The 20,075-nt window shown below is 46.8% G+C and overlaps 1 protein-coding gene across 1 annotated transcript; it reads left to right on the top strand.

The window, feature by feature from the left end:
• Positions 1-4,002: 4,002 nt before the first annotated feature.
• LOC136531777 (serine/threonine-protein kinase BLUS1-like) lies at positions 4,003-20,069 on the top strand (the record flags this gene model as incomplete). The annotated part of the gene is made up of 17 exons (XM_066524420.1): positions 4,003-4,427; positions 10,832-11,086; positions 11,181-11,305; positions 11,390-11,434; positions 11,669-11,750; positions 15,283-15,351; positions 15,465-15,635; positions 15,717-15,782; positions 16,466-16,534; positions 16,633-16,692; positions 16,951-17,006; positions 17,191-17,457; positions 17,966-18,099; positions 18,576-18,670; positions 18,845-18,889; positions 18,972-19,031; positions 19,943-20,069. Coding segments are annotated over exons 1-17 (1,942 nt in total), but the record flags the coding sequence as incomplete, so codon positions are not given.
• Positions 20,070-20,075: the final 6 nt, after the last annotated feature.

Raw genomic sequence — 20,075 nt, forward strand, 5'->3', positions numbered from 1 at the left:
ATAGGTGTGGGAATGGTGTTAAAACTTGACTATACTGTTATATACTTGATATGCTAAAATACATAGGAAACCCTAGCCTTATAGGTTTCTTTTGACTATATCCAACTTGCATCCAATTTCCACAAAGCAATGCTCATAGGGTTGGGAGTGGCCAGTACAAACCGTACTAATAAATTTTGGCACACAGGTTCTGCTGAGGAGTTTAGCTCTGAGGATTTTGACGGATGAGGGGTTCGTGCCTACGCTCGAGTTTAGCGATCTTATCTTCAAGTTGTTCTGAATGAATGCTACTTTTGATTCCGCCAATGCGATGATGTAATAATTTATATAATTCTGCACTATTTGTACTTTGATATTATCATTGTATGGATGTGATATTCGACTGGAATCCGGGTAATATGATCTACAACGGTCTTATTAGACTTCGACGTTGTGGATTTCCCTTCATGGAAATCGGGGTCGTTTCACCGAGGTTCATTTCCTTAGAGTATTTTGGGATGTTGATCGACGGTCAGTACCATGGTGGGAAGATTGCATTGAGGATTTGTCGGCCAAAAGCCTGAGGTCCCGACAAGTCAGGGCTTGGGCTTTGGTCCTCACCGCTGTCGTAGCGTCCGCCATGACGAGGGTGGTAGCCACAGCTAGCCTCCTCCCTCGCATATCCGTGGGTACGCCTACGGGCGTTGAGGGTGTCGCGTGCGTCACGGTGGAGGCTGAGACGTTCATGTATCGGGACCACGGTGCACGACCTACCACCTTGCTGCGCCTAGTGGACTGACACATCCTTGTCGGGTCGCTCTGATGGCGCGCGCTGGTTGGCGTCGAGCTTGCGTCATCGAGACAACGAGCTCTTGGCCTGCTACGCCGCCGCACGCTCGAGTAGCATGTGAATATCGCGATGGGGCCAACGATCCTCGGGCGTCGCAGGCCCCGGAAGCCCCTGGAGCAAGGCCGCCACAGCAGCGATGTTTTGGCTTACCGGGGTGAAGTGTGGGAGGGCTTCATCGTCCTCGATGATTCTCCGGTTCACGTCGTTGGCCACGGCACGCGCACACCCACCGTGTCTGTGGCGCTCGATCTCTCGCTCGAGCTCCGTGCATTCCTGCTCGAGCTAGAGCCGTGCTTCCTCGATCTCTTGGTGCCAGGCCTTTAGCTCCTCTACCCACAGGCGAGGTGGGGCCCCTGCAACCCCCTCGACCTCATCGTTTAGGTCATTCATTGGGGTAGCCTCTCCCTCGTGGATGCTTTCGACATATCCCTCGGGGGTACCTGTCATGAAACATTCACGAGAAGGGTGATGGGTCCCCTTGCTGGAGTCCGAGTTGGAGGGCGACACCGATTCTTCCGCGAGGAGGTCGTGGAAAGATTTCACGACATATTTGGTCATCCCCATGAACTCGTCGTTCGCGGAGGATGGAGGCGTGTGTTGCGCCACAAGGTGGCCAACGGTCTCTACGGCGTTGCGGAGACCGAACGGGAGCGTTGTCGGGGCGCTCCGGATGAGGTATTCTAGGGAGAGCGGCTCTCTCGTGGCCAACTACGTCATGACATTGACGAACAAGAAGGTGAGGCGACCTAGGTCCTCCCGAGATGGTCGGTGTCCCAGGAAGGCACTGAGCTGGCGCTCTAGCCTCTCGTAATCGAAGTCGAGGAGCTGGTCGCTCCTAGGGACGCGAGCCTCCGGTGCGTGCAACTGTAGCTCCTGAAGCGCCTCAGCAATCGTATCGAGGCCAACGGTGTGGAGAGGTTGGACGGCGACGAGAGCCTGCATCAACTCTTCCTCCATCGTGACGATGAAGTCCAGGTTCTCGAAGTGCACGTGCGCGCCCGAGACATAGCTGACGCCGTGACTAGCCATCCGTGGCCTGATGTGGACGTCGAGACGCGCAAAAAGCCCTATCTGGCACGCCAACTGTTGGTGTTTTGAGTTTCCAACTCGTAAATTTCTAGTATTGTGCGTCTGGCTTGTATGGTGTGCTTAGAGGACATGAGATTTATACTGGTTCGGGCAAAAAGTCTCTACGTCTAGTTTGTCGCTGCTGCTCGTGTTACTAGCACTCAAAGTTTGTAGTAGAGGTTACAAACGAGCAAGAGAGGGACAAGTCCCAAGTCTCTGATGTACGTGTGCTCCTAAGGCATGCTGGGGCGTGTGTTTTGATGTTTACAGCCGTGTAGAGAGTGGTGAACCCCCCTCCTAGGACATCCTGCTTTCCCTTTTATAGACGAAGGGGAAGAGCATGTTACACAACGAGAAGAGCCAAGGAGAGGAAGGCTTCCAGGACCGCCGAGCCTTTGTTTTTCTTTATGCGGGTCCCGCCGACACTGCAGATGGTGACAGAGACAGCTCCATGCCGGACGCTTGTTCACCGCTGACGCCACGCCCCGGTGTTGTCAGCGAGTCGTGACATCCCATCCCGTCCTGGCAGGTGGCGCGGCGAACTTGCGTGCTGGTCAGCGGCCGTATAGGGAGTAGGCAGCATAGTGACCACGCGTTCATCACTGTTGGTGATGTGAGTTCCCTGGAGTGACATGTCGCGGGCACGGGGCATGTTGAGATGTGCTCGCTCCCTGCACGATGCTAGGAGTTTGACCTTGGGTTGCACTTTTTTGGCCTGTAGTGGTTGACGGCGGTACGGGCTTCCGTCAGAAGCCGCGCCTGAGGGGTCAGGCGAGACGGAGCCCCCGACCCAGAGGTTGGGCGAGGCGGAGCCCGCCCCCAGATGTCGGGCGAGGCGGAGCCCCCGACCCAAAGGTCAGCCGAGGCGGGCCCCCGACCCAGAGGTCGGCCGAGGCGGGGCCCGCCCCCAGAGGCCGGGCGAGGCGGGGCCCCCGACCCAGAGGTCGGTGAGGCGGAGCCTGCGCACCTGGGGGTCGGTTGGAGCTGTAGTCGCGCTCTTGACTGCTCGGATGAATTAATGTTGATAACTATTAGCTCTCTCTCTTCAGTCTTCGGATACCCTAGTATTGGTTCTCGATAGTTACTTTTTGGAGTTCTTGTTGGGAGGCTCCTAGAGTTGTACTTGGTTTGAGACCCACCAATCCAGAGTGGAGAATAGGTACTACTAGTGGAACTTAGCCCAACCGAAGCAAAAGAGCTAGCATAGTTATTAGCTGGTGCTCCAATATGGATTAGGGCCAGTGGTGGTGGTTCGAGCGACAAGCAAGGAAGCGAGGGATATACGATGGGAAAGGTCGTCGGAGGGCAAAGGATCACCTCATTTTCGTTCTCTGATTCGGGTTAGAAAGAGAAAATTGAGAATGGTGCACTCTGTCGGTCCTAAAAATAATTATCTATGTACTCTCTCGTTCCTAAAAATAATAATGTACCTCTTGTTTTACAAGTGGCAAACCTTTTTAAGTAGACTAATATTTATGATGTATAATAATTGTTATTAGATTAACTATAGAATATGTTCTTATAATATATCTATTTACGGTCATATAAATGCTAATGTATTTTTAATAAATTTAATTGAGTCTGTTTTTAGGCCCCGTTCGCTGGTATGAAACTTGACTGAAACTGACTGGAAAACACTATTCTGACTGAATAGTTGTAAGAGAAAAACACTATTCTAACTAAAAAAACAAGTCGAAAAAATCGAATACTGGTAAGCCGAACACGACCTGGCTCTAAATCTACATTTTTTTGTACGGAGACAATATCTCGAAATTCTCGTTTATTAACATTCGCTTCCCAAAATTGACAACTAACGCTGACAAGTCGTACAACTGCTTTCCGCAGACAATCCCATGCTATGACCAGCATCGGGAGGCGGAGATCTACCGGGCAGTCGGCGACACGCGCCTCCCTTGAAGTCACCCGCCTTGTGCCCCGCTGCTAAAGGGACCCAGCAGTACGAGGGCCTACTTGTCATTGTGCCATACTTTCTGTACCAGCACATCGCCGCAGGTCGGTCCCGCACCGCACCTCTCCCCTCGCCCCCGCCACGTCACCGCCGAAATAATTAATTTCAGCCCTTTTACGACCTCGTTTCCCAAGCGTCCTTCCGTTCGCCATCTCGTCTTCTTCCTCCCTCCTCCCCCTCCGCTCTCCCCCTCCTCTCTCTCTCGCCGTCCACGCGCGACTACGCGAGACACTGGTCAACGCCCGGGTGGCAGGCGGCTCCGGTGTTGGGGGCGAGTCTAGCTCCGTCGGTTGCGCCGGAAGAACGCGCGGGCTGCTGCCTTCCTCCGGCCCTCGGGTTTCCATCATGGGGAGGAACGGTAGCGTGAAGCGCGCGGCGTCTTCGGGCGCCGCGGGCGCTGCCGCGGGGCCGCCGTCCTTCTCTGTGAATCCCGCCGACTACCGGTTGATGGAGGAGGTGGGGTACGGCGCGCACGCCGTCGTGTACCGCGCGATCTTCCTGCCGACCAAGGGTGTTGTGGCGGTCAAGTGCCTGGATCTCGATCAGCTCAATAACAACATCGTGAGCTCCTGTCACACACCTTCTCCCTCATGTAATTCGCTGGGTTTTGCTCGGTGCTCTGGCTGCGGCCTGCGGGTGCCACCTGCTGTTTGATCTAGCGAGAGATCCGTTGGTCGATTGCAGTGGATTTTACTATTGATTTGTTGGCTTGGAAATCGGGGCTGAATTTTGATCCGTGTAACGCCTTACCAGATCAATTCGGACCTTTGCTTTGACATCAAGTAGATACAGCATCGCATTTACTTGGTCTACTAATAGTCGTTGCTTAGTCTAAGGCTCAGTTGAAAAGACCAACAGAGGCATGTACCTGCATTTTAGCTTTTTTGGGGCAGTAATTTTGCATTGGTATATTGTGGGCGTGGGTGGTTGAGATGGAGGGTTCAAATATCTTCTCGTGACTCTTTTACTTATTGTGGTTGTCACCTTGGGAGTTTTTCAACTAAAAACTGCTAAAGAGTTCCATGCCAGTTTAGCAGTCTTTTACTTAGTGTGGTTGTCACCTTGGGAGTTTTTCAACTAAAAATTGCTAGAGAGTTCCATGCCAGTTTAACACTCCTATATAGATAGACCAAGACCACATAGAACTTCAGTTTTTTTTAAAAAAAATTTGATAAACAATCATTTTTGCAGAGGTGATTTGCCATTTGTTTTTTTAATCATTCTTGTTTCTTTAATTTCTGGTATTCCACATGGCATAATTTTCTGCACTGCACATTAGACTCAGGCAAATTTAAGACTGTATATTTGGACAGTGATTCTATTATCTTTTGACCGTGTACATTTTATTGATATGATGAACTGTTGATGATAAGCTAGCATGATATCAGGCATAGATTGTTCTACTTTATACCTTGGATCAGTGCTCATTGTTGAGGCTGTGTCTCTAAGTTCTAGTTGGATGCTTGTTTAAGCACATATTTTCTAGTTTTGTTCCATCCAAATCTTTCATATTTTGGGTTGGTAGCAGATCACATTGGTTCAACTCATTCTAAATAGAATGAAAGTACGGTACATTTGGGGCTTAATAGACGTCATAATTTCAAAATCCAAAACTTGTATGTTGGTCCCTCGGCTGCCCTGCACAGGTAAGCAGTAAGCTTACCAGCACACACACTCACTATGGCTAGAAGTAGAAGAAAGAGTGAGAACAACACGCACACAGCACAAGCCCAGCGCTGGCCGAAAGCTCTGCTTCTGAATGTTTGTGGCAACTGAACTGATTTGCTGCATTGCCTTGGGTTGGTATATATACAGGTCCTAGTACCCCAACCAGATACATAGGATACACCAACTACCTACTCCTAAGGTTACAAGGGTACACCAACTACCTACTTCTAAGGTATAAGGATACATCAACTACCTATTCCTAAGGTATAAGGATACATCAACTACATATTCCTAAGGTACAAGGGTACACCAACTACCTACTCCTAAAGTACAAGGCTTACCTCATCTATCTCTACTCTACATGGCTGAAGTAAACCACTACTACTACAGCCGCAGGGAGTGGATAGCTGATTTGACCAGCTTCCAACTCCTAACAGGGACTGGTCGGCAGAGCCGACCAATTTCAAACTGGGGTGCAGCAGATTATGTTTAACAATTCTTTCTCTAATCCTGCTGCTAACCCGATGTCTTGACCTCATCCATGCCAATCATCTTCCTCAACTCCATGAACCGTAGGCGCCCGAGTGACTTGGTGAGGATGTCAGCGAGCTGTCTGCCGGTCTCGACAAACTCGATGACGATCTGTCCTCTATCGACACAGTCCCTGAGGAAGTAAAACTTGATGTCGATGTGCTTGCTCCGGTCGTGGAGAACAGGATTCTTCACGAGGGCGAGGGCGGGCTGGTTGTCCACCATCACTGCTGGTGGGTGAGCTTTCACACTGGTCAGCTCACCCAGCAGCCGACGCAGCCACACAGCTTGCACGCCGCTGTGGCCGCCGCCACATGCTCTGCCTCGAACGTGGACAACGCCACCACCTTCTATTTCAGCGACAGTCATGAGATTGGAGCCGACCCGAGGAAGACGAGCACGCCAGAGGTGCTCTGTCGTCCGTCGATGACCCCCACCATGTCTGCATTGCTGAACACAGTGAGCTGCAGCCCACTTCCGCCGGTCTTGGGGAGGACGATCCCCTGATCCATCGTCCCCTTACGTAGCGCAACAGCCGCTTCACCGCGGCCCAGTCATCCTCTCGGGGATCCTCCATGAAGCGGCTGACGTAGCCCACGACGAACGCAATGTCCGGTCTCGTGTGGACTAGGTAGCGCAGACCGCCGACGATGCTCCGGTAGAGTGTTGCATCTACCCTCGCCGCGGTACTGGCCTTCGTTAGCTTCAACCGCTCTTCCATCGGAGTCACGCACGGCTTGCACTCAGCCATGCCGCTCCGCTCCAATAGCTTCGAAGCGTACACGCTCTGACCGAGCGTGAGCGCCTCCTTCCCCTGTCTTACCTCGATGCCAAGGTAGTAGGAGAGCATGCCGAGATCGCTCATTCGAAAACGAGCCACCATCTCGCGCTTGAAGCTGTCGATGTCCTCCCCACGCGCGTCGGTGACGATCAAGTCGTCCATATACACTCCGACAACGAGCTCCTCCTTCCCCCGTCGCCGCGTGTAGAGCGCGTGCTCGGTTGCGCACCGCGTGAACCCAAGCTCGCCCAGCGTGGCGTCAAGCTTGGCGTTCCACGCTCGCGGGGCCTGCCGCAGCTCGTAGAGCGCCTTGCGCAGCTTGAGCACCTTGTGCTCAGCGCCCTTGACGACGAAGCCCGGAACTTGCTTGACGAAGACCGTCTCCGCGAGCTCGCCGTTGAGGAATGCAGACTTGACGTTGAGGTGGTGGACGCGCCAATCCTTCACTGCTGCCATGGCCAACAGCAAGCGAACGGACTCCATTCGCGCCACCGACGCAAAGACTTCCTCGAAGTCGATGCCCTCACGCTAAGGCTGGACGAAAAACTCAAAGCTCGTTAGCTCGCTCAGCTCGTGGCTGGCTCGGCTCGGCTCGGCTCGTTATGATAACGAGCCGAGCCGAGCCATAACGAGCCGAGCCAAGATTTTAGCTCGTTAGCTATAACGAGTCAACTCGAGCCAGCTCGCGAGCCGCTCGCGAGCTAAACGAGCCAAGCTTCCAGGAAAAAACGTATCAAAACTTATATTAGTTTTTGTATTACTTCATGTCTTGCACTTTACAATTGACCGGTAACTGGTCTAGACCCTATAAATTGACCGGTAACTGGTCTAGATGTATTTCTTTTATATTATTATTATTATTCTCAAACTTTAGATAAATGCAAATATTATATTTTGTGTATTTTTTATACTTGGCTCGCGAGCTTAACGAGCCAGCTCAAGCTTTTAACGAGCCGAGCCGAGCTGGCTTTCTGGCTCGTTAGGATAACGAGCCGAGCCGAGCTAGCTCGTTATCTTAACGAGCCAGAACGAGACGAGCCGAGCCGAGCCAGCTCGTTATCCAGCCTTACCTCACGCTGCACGAAGCAGCGGGGTCGAGCCGAGCCTTGTACTTGGCAATGGCGCCACACTCGTCCCGCTTCACTTTATAGACCCACTTCACCCCGATCGGCCTGCAGCCGACCGGTGGATCCACCAGCTCCCACGTGCCATTGTCCTCGATGGCCTTCATCTCTTCCAACATCGCCCAGCGCCAATTGGCGTCGCGTTCAGCCACTGCAAACGTTGGTGGCTCCTTGGCACTGACCAGGAGCAGCTCTGGGTCGTCGAGAAAACGATCGGCCAACCCAGGAGCTTCCCCTTCGCCGATGATGTTGTCCAGCCACCTGAACCGGACCTCCTCGCCATCTTGGAAGGCATCCACGAACTCGCTGATGTCGCTTGGAGGGGAGATGAACTCGATCGGTGGTCCCCGGCCTCCCTGTTCTGCTAGAGTGGTCGGCATCGCTGCTGGACCGCTCGACACTACTCCTGGAGCGCTTGGCACCCCTCTTGGAGTGCTCGGCTCTCCTCCTGGAGTGCTCGGCACCACTGCAGGACCGCTCGGCACCACTCCTGGAGTGCTCGGTTCCCCTCCCGGAGTGCTCGGTACCCCTCCCGGAGTGCTCGGCACCGCCCCAGGAGTGCTCGGCTCTGTTGCTGGAGTGGTCGGCACCTCCTCTCCAGCGTTTCCACCACCGTGGATGACAAAGTGCTCGACGACGAAGGTGTTGGTGAAGCCACCAGCTTCCCCCGTGCCCGGACTGTCTCAGTCCCAGGGGGCCGCCTTCTCGTCGAAAACGACGTTGCGCGAGACAACCACCTTGCTTCAATGCGGTTCGTCGAGGTTGACAGCCTTCAGAGCCTTGTCGTGCCCTTCCACCGCCGTCACCTCTCCCTTCTCCTTGGCCTCAACGTCGTGCAGTGCACAGAACGTCGTCATCAGGAGAGTGGCCTCATCATCATCATCAGCATGCGTCAGATGAACTTCAACCTTCTTCTCCTGCTTGCGATTTGAGCACTCCTTTGCCCAATGGCTTGTCTTTCCGCAACGCCGGCAGGCGTTGGGGTCAACCTTCTTCTTCACCGAAGAAGCCTTGCCGCGGCGCTTGCCATCGCCACCGCGGCTGGAGGAGGCTTCCCTGGACTTCTTCTCCTTCATCCGGGCAGCTCACTCCTCTGTCAGCAGCAGCTTGCCGCTGTCCGTCGTTATTGTGGCCTGCTCCATGCGTTCGTCCACCGCCCGCAGATGGCCTGTCACATCCTCAATGGTGAGGGTGGACAAGTCCAGCATCGTCTCTATGGAGAGAGCGATCTGGATGTACTTCGCTGGCACGGAGTGAAAGTACTTGGAGACCGTCTCTTCTTCGTCGATGGTAACACCGTGGCTCCTCAGCTTACTGATGAGCGACTGCAGGCGGAGGGAGAAGTCCTTCACCGACTCACCATCCTTGAACTTGAGGGTGGCGTACTCCTGCTTCAGCAGCTATGCCGTCGCCTCCTTTGCGCGGTCGGAGCCGACGCGCATCGCTGCAATGGCCTCCCACGCCTCCTTAGTAGAGTTCTTCGCCCCCAACGGCTCCCTGTACTCCGCTGGCACAGCAGCGAGGATAGCCTCCAACGCTGACATGTCTTCTTCTTCGTTGTCGGTGCCCTTGTCAATGGCATTCCAGAGCCGTCGGGTTTTGAGCTTGACCTTCATGGTCACCGTCCACTCGCCATAGTTGGTGCGAGTCGGCGTCGGCCAGCTGGTGCCGCTGACCTCCCGCACCGTGCGCACAACGACCTCCTGTCGTGGCTGGGCAGCTACAGCAGCGCCGCTGTTGTCGTCCATCTCCAAACCGTCCGTCATTGCCAGCCGTTAGTCCGGCGACGGCGCTTGTACGGCTCCGATACCACTTGTTGGTCACTCGACTGTCCTGCACAGGTAAGCAGTAAGCTTACCAGCACACACACTCACTATGGCTAGAGGTAGAAAAATGGGTGAAAACAGCACACACACACAACACAAACCCAGCGCTGGCCGAAAGCTCTGCTTCTGAATGTTTGTGGCAACTGAACTGATTTGCTGTATTGCCTTGGGTTGGTATATATACAGGTCCTATTACCTCTATCAGGTACATAGTTGTTGGTGAGTACATCAACTACCTACTCCAAAGGGACAAGGGTACACCAACTACCTACTCCTAAGGTACAAGGGTACACCAACTATCTACTCCTAAGGCACAGGGCTTTCCTCAGCTATCTCTACTCTACATGGCTGAAGTAAACCACTACTACTACAGCAGCAGGGACTGGACAGCTGATCTGACCAGCTTCCAACTCTTAACAGGGACTGGTCGGCAGAGCCGACCAGTTTCAAACTGGGGTGCAGCAGATTATGTCTAACATTGTAAAATGTTCGTCTAAAAGCACCTTTTTATTCTATCGCCTTCTATTTTTAGCTATTAGTTCACTGGAATATTAGATGGACTTGTTCCTTTTACTAATACTGACCGTGCTTTCTTCTGAACACTCCATTCACTGGTGGGCTGGCAGGCAATTGCTCCTTTGCCAATGGAAGCCAGTCACTTCATGGTCACACGCAGATCATTATCTGCCAATAATGTGTCACAATTCTCCTTGTTATCCACCTTTTGTGGCTGTTGCTATTCTTATCCGCTAGCAACTTGTGGTAGTTCATTTTTGGCATTTTTGCATTTGTTTTTCAAACTTCCGCTGTGGTAATGTAATTGTAACATAGCTTTGAAGTGGCATCCTCCCCGCCCTCTAATCCACTGTAAAGCAGAAACACTATCAACTAGGTTTTGGAATGCCAAAGTTGTGAAAACTTTTCTAAGGCTGAATGAGTGGCATGTCTTCACTGCTTGGTGTCAATTGACTCTTTCTTTTTCCTTATGAAAGGCATAAATGAATTTTGTTCTTATCACTGTTACATTATTTGTAGGATGAAATACAAAGGGAGGCTCAAATAATGAGCTTGATAGATCATCCTAATGTCATCAGGGCTTACTGCTCATTTGTTGTGGAGCATAGCCTTTGGGTGATAATGCCGTTCATGACAGAGGGTTCTTGTTTACACTTAATGAAGATCTCATACCAGGAAGGTTTTGATGAGCCGGTCATTGGCTCCATTCTAAAGGAAACTCTTAAGGCTCTGGATTACCTTCACCGGCAGGGTCAAATACATCGTGATGTCAAGGTTAGCATTAGTAGAATATTTTTGGGTAGAAACTGTAGTCATTTGATGTATTTATCAGTCATTGTTTATTTTTGCTCGATTTGGCACTGTACAGGCTGGTAATATCCTTATCGATGGTGCTGGGGTAGTGAAGCTTGGAGACTTTGGTGTTTCTGCTTGTATGTTTGATAGAGGTGATAGGCAAAGATCTAGGAATACATTTGTAGGAACACCATGCTGGTAACTTCTTAACCAAATTTCTATAAATATTTGAATAACTAGATCATTTTTTACATGTTTTTCTTTTTCAAATTTTCTATGTAGGATGGCTCCAGAAGTGCTCCAACCTGGCACTGGATATAATTTCAAGTATGTTAACTGTGTATATATCTGTAATTTACTTCCACGTAAGATGCCAGGATTTATCCTAGAAATCGAAATTGATGCCTAAAGATCACCTTTCTCCGTTAATTGCTTTATATATGGCCTTCCTCTTGCATCTAAACAGATTTTGTGTTATCTTTTTTCATGGCTGTTTGTTTGGCCTTTTGTATGTCAATCGGTAGACAGTATGAATTCACACCCATTCTCATTTTTGCACAGAGCTGACATATGGTCATTTGGAATCACTGCTCTTGAACTTGCACATGGCCATGCTCCATTTTCGAAATACCCCCCTATGAAGGTAATGCTTCGGCCTGCGCATTTGGTTCTGATTTCTTATTGTTGCGCTAATAGCTACAAAAACAACAAAGCCTTTAAGTCCCAAACAAGTTGGGGTAGGCTAGAGTTGAAACCCAGCAGAAGCAATCAAGGTTCAGGCACGTGAATAACTGTTTTCCAAGCACTTCTATCTAAGGCTAAGTCTTTGAGTATATTACATCATTTCAAGTCTCCTTTTATTGCCTTTACCCAAGTCAACTTCTGTCTTCCTCTGCCTTTCTTCACGTTATTATCCTGGCTTAGGATTCCACTACGTACCGGTGTCTCTGGAGGTCTCCGTTGGACATGTCCAAACCATCTCAACCGGTGTTGGACAAGCTTTTCTTCAATTGGTGCTACCCCTAATATATCACGTATATCATCGTTCCGAACTCGATTCCTTCTTGTATGACCGCAAATCCAACGCAACATACGCATTTTCGCGACACTTATCTGTTGAACATGCCTTTTCGTAGGCCAACATTCTGCACCATACAACATAGCAGGTCTAATCGTCGTCCTATAAAACTTGCCTTTTAGCTTCTGTGGAACCCTTTTGTCACATAGGACACCAGATGCTTGGCGCCACTTCATCCACCCGATTCTATGGCTAACATCTTCATCAATATCCCCGTCTTTCTGTAGCATTGATCCTAAATATCGAAAGGTATCATTACTAGGCACTATTTGACCTTCCAAACTAATATCTTCCTCCTCCCGAGTAGTAGTGCCGAAGTCGCATCTCATATACTCAGTTTTAGTTCTACTGAGTCTAAAACCTTTAGACTCCAAAGTCTCCCGCCATAACTTCAGTTTCTGGTTCATTCCTGTCCGGCTTTCATCAACTAACACTACATCGTCCGCGAAAAGCATACATCAAGGGATGTCCTCTTGTATGTCTCTTGTGACCTCATCCATCACTAAGGCAAACAGATAAGGGCTTAAAGCTGACCCTTGATGTAGTCCTATCCTAGTTGGGAAGTCATCCGTGTCTCCACCACTTGTTCGAACACTAGTCACAACATTGTTGTACATGTCCTTAATGAGTCTGACGTATTTCGTTGGGACTTTATGTTTGTCCAAAACCCACCACATAACATTTCTTGGTATTTTATTATAAGCCTTCTTCAAGTCAATAAAAACCATGTGTAGGTCATTCTTCTTCTCCCTATACCGTTCCATAACTTGTCTTATTAAGAAAATAGCTTTCATAGTTGACCTTCTGGGCATGAAACCAAATTGGTTCATAGAGATCCGTGTTATTGCTCTCAAGCGATGCTCGATAACTCTCTCCCATAGCTTCATAGTATGGCTCATCAACTTAATTTCCCGGTAATTAGTACAACTTTGAATATCCCTTTTATTCTTATAGATCGGTACCAATATACTTCTCCACTCGTCAAGCATCTTGTTTGATCGAAAAATATGGTTGAACAGCTTGGTTAGCCATACTATAGCTATGTCCCCGAGGCATCTCCACACCTCGATTGGGATACCGTCTGGTCCCATCGTCTTACATCCTTTCATCCTTTTCAACGCCTCTTTGACCTCAGATTCTTGGATTCTCCGCACAAAGCGCCTATTGGTGTCATCAAAAGAGTCATCCAACTGAAATGTTGTGTCCATATTCTCACCATTGAACAATTTATCAAAATACTCTTGCCATCGATGTCGGATCTCATCCTCCTTCACCAAGAGATGCTCCCTTTCATCCTTAATGCACTTAACTTGGTTGAAGTCCCTTGTCTTTCTCTTACGAACCCTAGCCATCCTATAAATGTCATTCTCTCCTTTCTTCGTACTCAAATGTTGGTAAAGATCCTCGTACGCTCTACCTTTTGCCACACTTATAGCTCGCTTTGCAGTCTTCTTTGTCACCTTGTACTTCTCTATGTTGTCCACACTCCTGTCATGGTAAAAGCGTCTATAGCATTCTTTCTTCTCTTTAATAGCCCTTTGGACTTCCTCGTTCCACCACCAAGTATCTTTAGCCTTGCCTCCACTTCCTTTGGTTACTCCACACACCTCTGATGCCACCTTCTGAATGTTGGTTGCCACATGTTGTTTATGTTATCTTCTTCCTTCCAAGAGCCCTCTTTGATAACCCTTTTCCTGAATATCTCTGACGTCTCCCCTTTCAGTTTCCACCACTTTATTCTTTCAATCTTAGCTTGTTTATCCCTACGGGCACGCACCTGAAAACGAAAGTCTGCCACCAAAAGCTTATGTTGAGAAACAACACACTCATCTGGTATCACCTTGCAACCCAAGCATGCTCGTTTGGCCTTTCTTCTTGTGAGGACAAAGTCAATCTGGCTAGAATGTTGTCCGCTACTGAAGGTCACTAGATGAGATTCTCTCTTTTGAAAGAAAGTGTTGGCTATCATCAGGTCAAAAGCTACCGTGAAGTCCAGAACTTCCTCCCCCTCCTGATTCCTGCTATCATACCCAAAACCTCCATGAACTGTCTCGAAACCTACGCTTGTAGTACCTACATGCCCATTAAGATCTCCTCCTATAAAAAGCTTCTCACTACTAGGTACAGCTCTAATCAGGCCATCTAAGTCTTCCCAAAACTGTCTCTTAGCACTCTCGTCAAGGCCTACTTGGGAGGCATACGCACTAATTACGTTCAAGACCATATCACCAATGACAAGCTTAACTAAGATAATCCTATCTCCTTGCCTTCTCACTCCCACCGCACCATTCTTGAGGCTCTTATCAATCAAAACCCCTACTCCATTTCTATTCGCGACTCTCTGTGTACCAAAGCTTGAAACATGTATTGTCCACCTCCTTCGCCTTCTGACCCTTCCATTTAGTCTCTTGAACGCATAATATATTTACACGCCTCCTAATCGCGGTATCAACTAATTCTCTTAACTTACCTGTAAGCGACCCTATATTCCAACTACCTAAACGGATTCTAGTTGGTTCGACTAGCTTCCTTACCCTTCGCACCCGTCGACTCAGATGTGAAGACCCTTACTCATTTTTCACTACACCCGGGCGCCGATGTAGCGCGCCACTAAGGAAGCGATGACCCGATCCTTGCTCACTTGACACCATGCCTAGATCGCGACACGGTGCGTCACCAAGGGGGTGCCGGCCCGGCCCTTGCCCATTTAACACCATACCCGGGCTCCGATATGGCGCGTCGCTAAGAGGGTTATGCCCCAACGGTTTTCTTTCGGGTTTCATTCCCATTAGAATGGCTAGATTTAACGTTGGCTCGCTACGCCTATCACAACCCTCCTCCTTTACCAGGGCTTAGGACCTGCTATGTTGAGACAACATAGGCGGAGTTTGTTGCACTAATAGCTATTGTAATAAATATTCCAAATACCCTGCGACATGTAGCAAATTGCAGTAAGTCTTCAAATATTACCACTTACCTGTTAACCCTGTATGACCCAGCCCATAATCTAACTGGTGGTAGATGGTCTCATGAGATCATCTAGTGATTCCTAACAACACAGGCAACCCTATATATTAAACTTGTACTTTGGTTGTAGGTTCTTCTCATGACCCTCCAGAATGCACCACCTGGTCTTGATTATGAACGTGACAGAAGATTCTCAAAGGTAGTACCTATCCTTTCAGTTGATTATCAGTTATGAGCCATTTATGTGGTTAGCTACAGTAGTTTGTGTTCTAGTGTTTACCTGTCTAAGTAGGCATTTTCAGTTGTGACCAGTCATTTAAAGAGATGGTTGCAATGTGCTTGGTCAAAGATCAAACAAAGAGACCAACAGCTGAGAAGTTGCTAAAGCATTCATTTTTCAAAAATGCAAAGCCTCCAGAGTTGACTATTAAGAGTATCTTATCTGGTTTACCTCCTCTCTGGGACCGTGTAAAGGCTCTCCAGGTATGCTGCCTTACTTAATGTTATCATGAAATACCCCTCCTGATCATGGAAAATGTAGCTGAATTTTCCGTGTACCTCCAGCTTAAAGATGCAGCACAATTGGCTTTGAAGAAAATGCCTTCTTCTGAACAGGAGGCCCTCTCCCTGGTTTGTGACATACCTTTCCTCATTTTTATGTTCTGTTTGGTACCGTTCTTCATATTCCGAGTTCCTTTTCTACTTTTAATTATCATCATTACAGTACTGCTCTGGCTAGATTAGAGTTACGAGTTGAAAGTTCTCCTTTATTTAGTGTGCATGCGTTTTTTTGGTAAACAGGATTCATCCATGTGAAGTCAGATCTTGCATGAAGTTAATTGTATACATGGCACCTTTCGACTGTGATGGTTTTGGTTGAACATGTATTATAATAGACAACAATAGTCCAACAATTTCAGTACCATATAACAAAATATTTGCTCATATACTACCTGTCTATGATATACTTCCAAATAATTTGTTAACAAGTTGACTGTTAAGCGTTGAAAAGGCTAACAACATATGAATAATACTTGTATGTCATGTCTAAATGGTAGGCATTCACTGTGCTAGGAACATTGGGGTATGGATACATCTCAGAAACCTTTGAAGTTGATTTTCTCATGTATTGTTCACTCATCTGGTTCAGTCTCCATACAAATGTGTCATGCTGAGTATTTGCCCCTACATGCTATTCTGTAAATAGTCACGTGTCCCATATATTAGCAGCATTCCTTTTGTTGTAGAATTTGGGTAAATGCCACGGCTATTTTAATAGCCTTCTTATCATAAAACTGCATGGATTCATACAGAGTGAATATCAACGCGGTGTTAGTGCATGGAACTTCGATATCGAGGATCTCAAGGCTCAAGCATCATTGGTAATCCTTCTACACTGGTTCCCTTTTCCAGTATAGACCTCATTTTCATTCGACCTTCCATTCATTCACAATTATCATTAAACTGGCTAAATTTACAGATTCATGATGACGAGCCACCAGAAATAAAAGAAGACGAGGACATTGCAAGAAACATTGAGGTTGAAAATGTCTAGTAGATTATTATTTTTTTCTATGGAAGTTATTTGATTGTTATCTTTAGAAAGCTTGAACATTATTTCCAAAAGAAATATTTGCAAAATATGTTGCAGAGTTGGCATGTGCTCATCTTTGCAGTAGAACTCTTGAGTTTCTTAATGTTTATTACGTACCTTGTTTCAAAGTCGTAATTTTGTTAGGTTGAAGCAAAATGCAATTGAATACCTGTATGTAACTGTCACTTTTTGGTCCTTCAACAGAATTTATCTTCACGGAACCATTTGGGAAAGTCATCTGCAAATGAATTCAACTCCAGGTAAAGCCAATATTTTTTAGCATCTTCTAGTGATTGACAGTTTAATAGTTTGAAGTTCAGCTTCTATCCTGTGGTTTCAGTAGGATGCTATCGATATGGAATGATCAGTATTCTTGACAGTTGTTATTATATTGTTTTAAGTTATAGTGTTTGTGGTGAAATGTATTGTTTTGATATATTTCAGGCAGCGAGCCTTTGCCAGCACTTTAAATTCGGATGGAAACAGCCCTACCACGAACGAAGCTTTTGATTTTGATTTTGATTTTAGCGATGCTGACACTACAAGAAGGGCTGATGGATATGAAAGCAACATAAGAGAGAATGATTCATTGCCCTCTACATCAAAGCGAGATCCAGAGTTGAATCATTGGACAAGTGACGTAGGGCAGAGACAACTGACTTCTAGTGGGAGCAATAGCTCAGCAGCTGAAAGGGGCTATGGTTTTGAGAGGTGTGTACTATCTATTCAAGTTTTTTTGTTTTTATAAGAGCGTTTTAGGTTTCTATTTTTGTTCTGCAACGGCATGATCTGCAGTGACTGAATGGGGTGACTTTGAAATGAAAATGCTTCGCGAGTTTATTTAGTTCTGATTTGTCATTATTGTTCTATTATAATGTATGTTCTTTAGGTAAATTCTAGTATATTTTGTAAATTTAGCTATAACTTTATGAATGTGCATCAGATAAAGTGCAGAATCCCAGTTAATTTGTTTTTATTATCACTAATTATTGCTGCCAGAATTTCCTGAATTAACTGTTTATCTTGTTGTAGCAGTTCCTTTTTTTTAAATCTTGCTATGGTAGTACAAATGCTTATTTGTAGACCAGGCATATGCTTCTTAATGTATATATAAATGGTATTATTGCATTTTTATTTCCAAAGACAAACTTTGGGCATGGTTAATGGACTGTCATTATTTAGTTATGCTGAGTGCTTATTACTGTTTGGTGTATGACAGGGATGCAGCTGTGCAAATGATATCTGACAAACAAAGAAGTGAGATGAGAAAAACAGCAAGCCTTAGTGGTCCACTTTCACTGCCAACTCGTGCTTCTGCAAATAGTTTGTCAGCTCCTATTCGATCTTCAGGAGGTATGAGTATCCACCTAATTATCACTGCAAATGTTCATTGGTTTAACTAGTGTACATAAAAAATATGCGCTGGCATTCTGGCACTGCTGTAGGTTTTCTATATTTATGTTTTGTCCAGCCCATTAGAGGGACACGATGGCGCAGCCCCAGGCCATGCTAGGGCAGGCGCACAATATTCATGTGTTGTACCGCGGTACAGTTCATGGCAACCCTAGGATATGCTTTGTTGGTTAGAAACAAGATAAATTTGAATTGTTTCCTTAATTCTATATATTAATTATTAAGAGCCTAGTTTCCCCTTTATATATGAGGACAGGATTGTTTCTTTTTCAATTAATAAGCAATAAATAGATTTAGAGTTCCTACCTCCGTGCCCATGTGGACGTGCTTTGGTACTAAATTATGCCCATGGCAATGTATCTGCTGTTTGTATTTGTTGTGCCGTTTGGGCATTAACCTTCTTTTGCTCGTTGTAGGTTATGTAGATTCATCAGGTGACAAGTCCAAGCGAAGTGTAGTAGAGATTAAAGGCCGCTTTTCAGTAACATCTGAGAATGTCGATCTTGCAAAGGTAAGTGACTGGGTGGATATACAACAACAACAACAACAACAACAACATAGCCTTTCAGTCCCAAGCAAGTTGGGGTAGGCACTGGGTGGATATACAATTGAACTTAACATTACTCTTTACTTAAATTGAGTAGAAAATTTTCAGGAGTTGATTTTATAAATCTTTACTTTGCAGGTTCAGGAAGGTCCACTTGGTAGTCTCTCCCGAAAATCACCAGAGGTGAGGTTGCTGCCATTTAGGTCATGGTTATCGTTTACAAGGTTACAGTCACGAATTCGTGGTTAATTCTTGTTTTTCTCAGGGTTCACTGCTAAGAAAATCTGCCAGCACTGGTGATTGTTTGGTTAATCCTAAGCTGATGGTATAACCTTTTCTTTCCCATGATTGTGTTTGTTCTAATTTCCCCAGAAAATTGCAGTAAAATAATTTACTTTTTGTGGAGAAAAGAAAATTGCATACATCCATTGCAGCATTTGAGTTTTTGTGATAGGAAACGAACCCTAAAAATATCAATATTGAAGACATTAAATCTCAGACCTACTAATTATTGCCCTTCTACCACTTCTTTAGATCAATATGCGAATTGATTATTGCTCAATAGTACCTCATATTAATTGATGGATACTTGAAGGGCATTTGCTGGTACTCAGACATCTGATGGGAAACTTCCCATCAGAAGCTCCAACCTGTTCGTCGCAACCACGGATCGACAATTACTGCAATATCAGAAAATATATTCTGCGACATTAGAAAACTGCAGTGAAAATACACAAAAAGTAACAATACCCTATAAAGAATTAAACTGATTAATATCACCTGCTGTCTAAAGTGGGCTAATAATCATGAGTTTGGGACCTAGCATGTTTCAGAAGAAGTAACGAAGGCTAAGATGAATCATCTTTCCATGTTAGAACACACACATTTGGTAGTAGCAGTTGCAATGTAACAAAACCAAAGTTGCAACATAAAAAACATAAAAAATAGATTCTGTTGCAACATAAGAACACATCGCACACAAAAAATGGATCTATTGTTGTCAATGATGATTTGGAAACTTTGTAGACAAAATATTGATGTTGCATCTGTTGTTCACAATTGTCACACTGAATCTGAGTGTTGCAAAAAGAATTTTCTACCACAACATCCGAAAGATACAATCCCAACATCTCAAGTGACGTCGTCAGAAAAAATCAGAAAATTGTGTAAAAGAAAATCTTTCATATAGCGTCTTCCTCACCATACCAGGAATGATCCTCCATTGATACCTCACAGGCACAGCTGATGGGTGCTGTTACACGCCGATCAAGCTCATGCTGGAACAAATTGCTCCGTCGTTCACCCTATATGATGTTCAGGCAGTGGCTGGGATTAGGGAGGCACTTGCATCACCATTTTCATGGTGGGG

Source organism: Miscanthus floridulus, unplaced genomic scaffold, assembly GCF_019320115.1.
Source record: "Miscanthus floridulus cultivar M001 unplaced genomic scaffold, ASM1932011v1 fs_435_1_2, whole genome shotgun sequence".
In the NCBI taxonomy this organism is placed as follows: Eukaryota; Viridiplantae; Streptophyta; class Magnoliopsida; order Poales; family Poaceae; genus Miscanthus; species Miscanthus floridulus.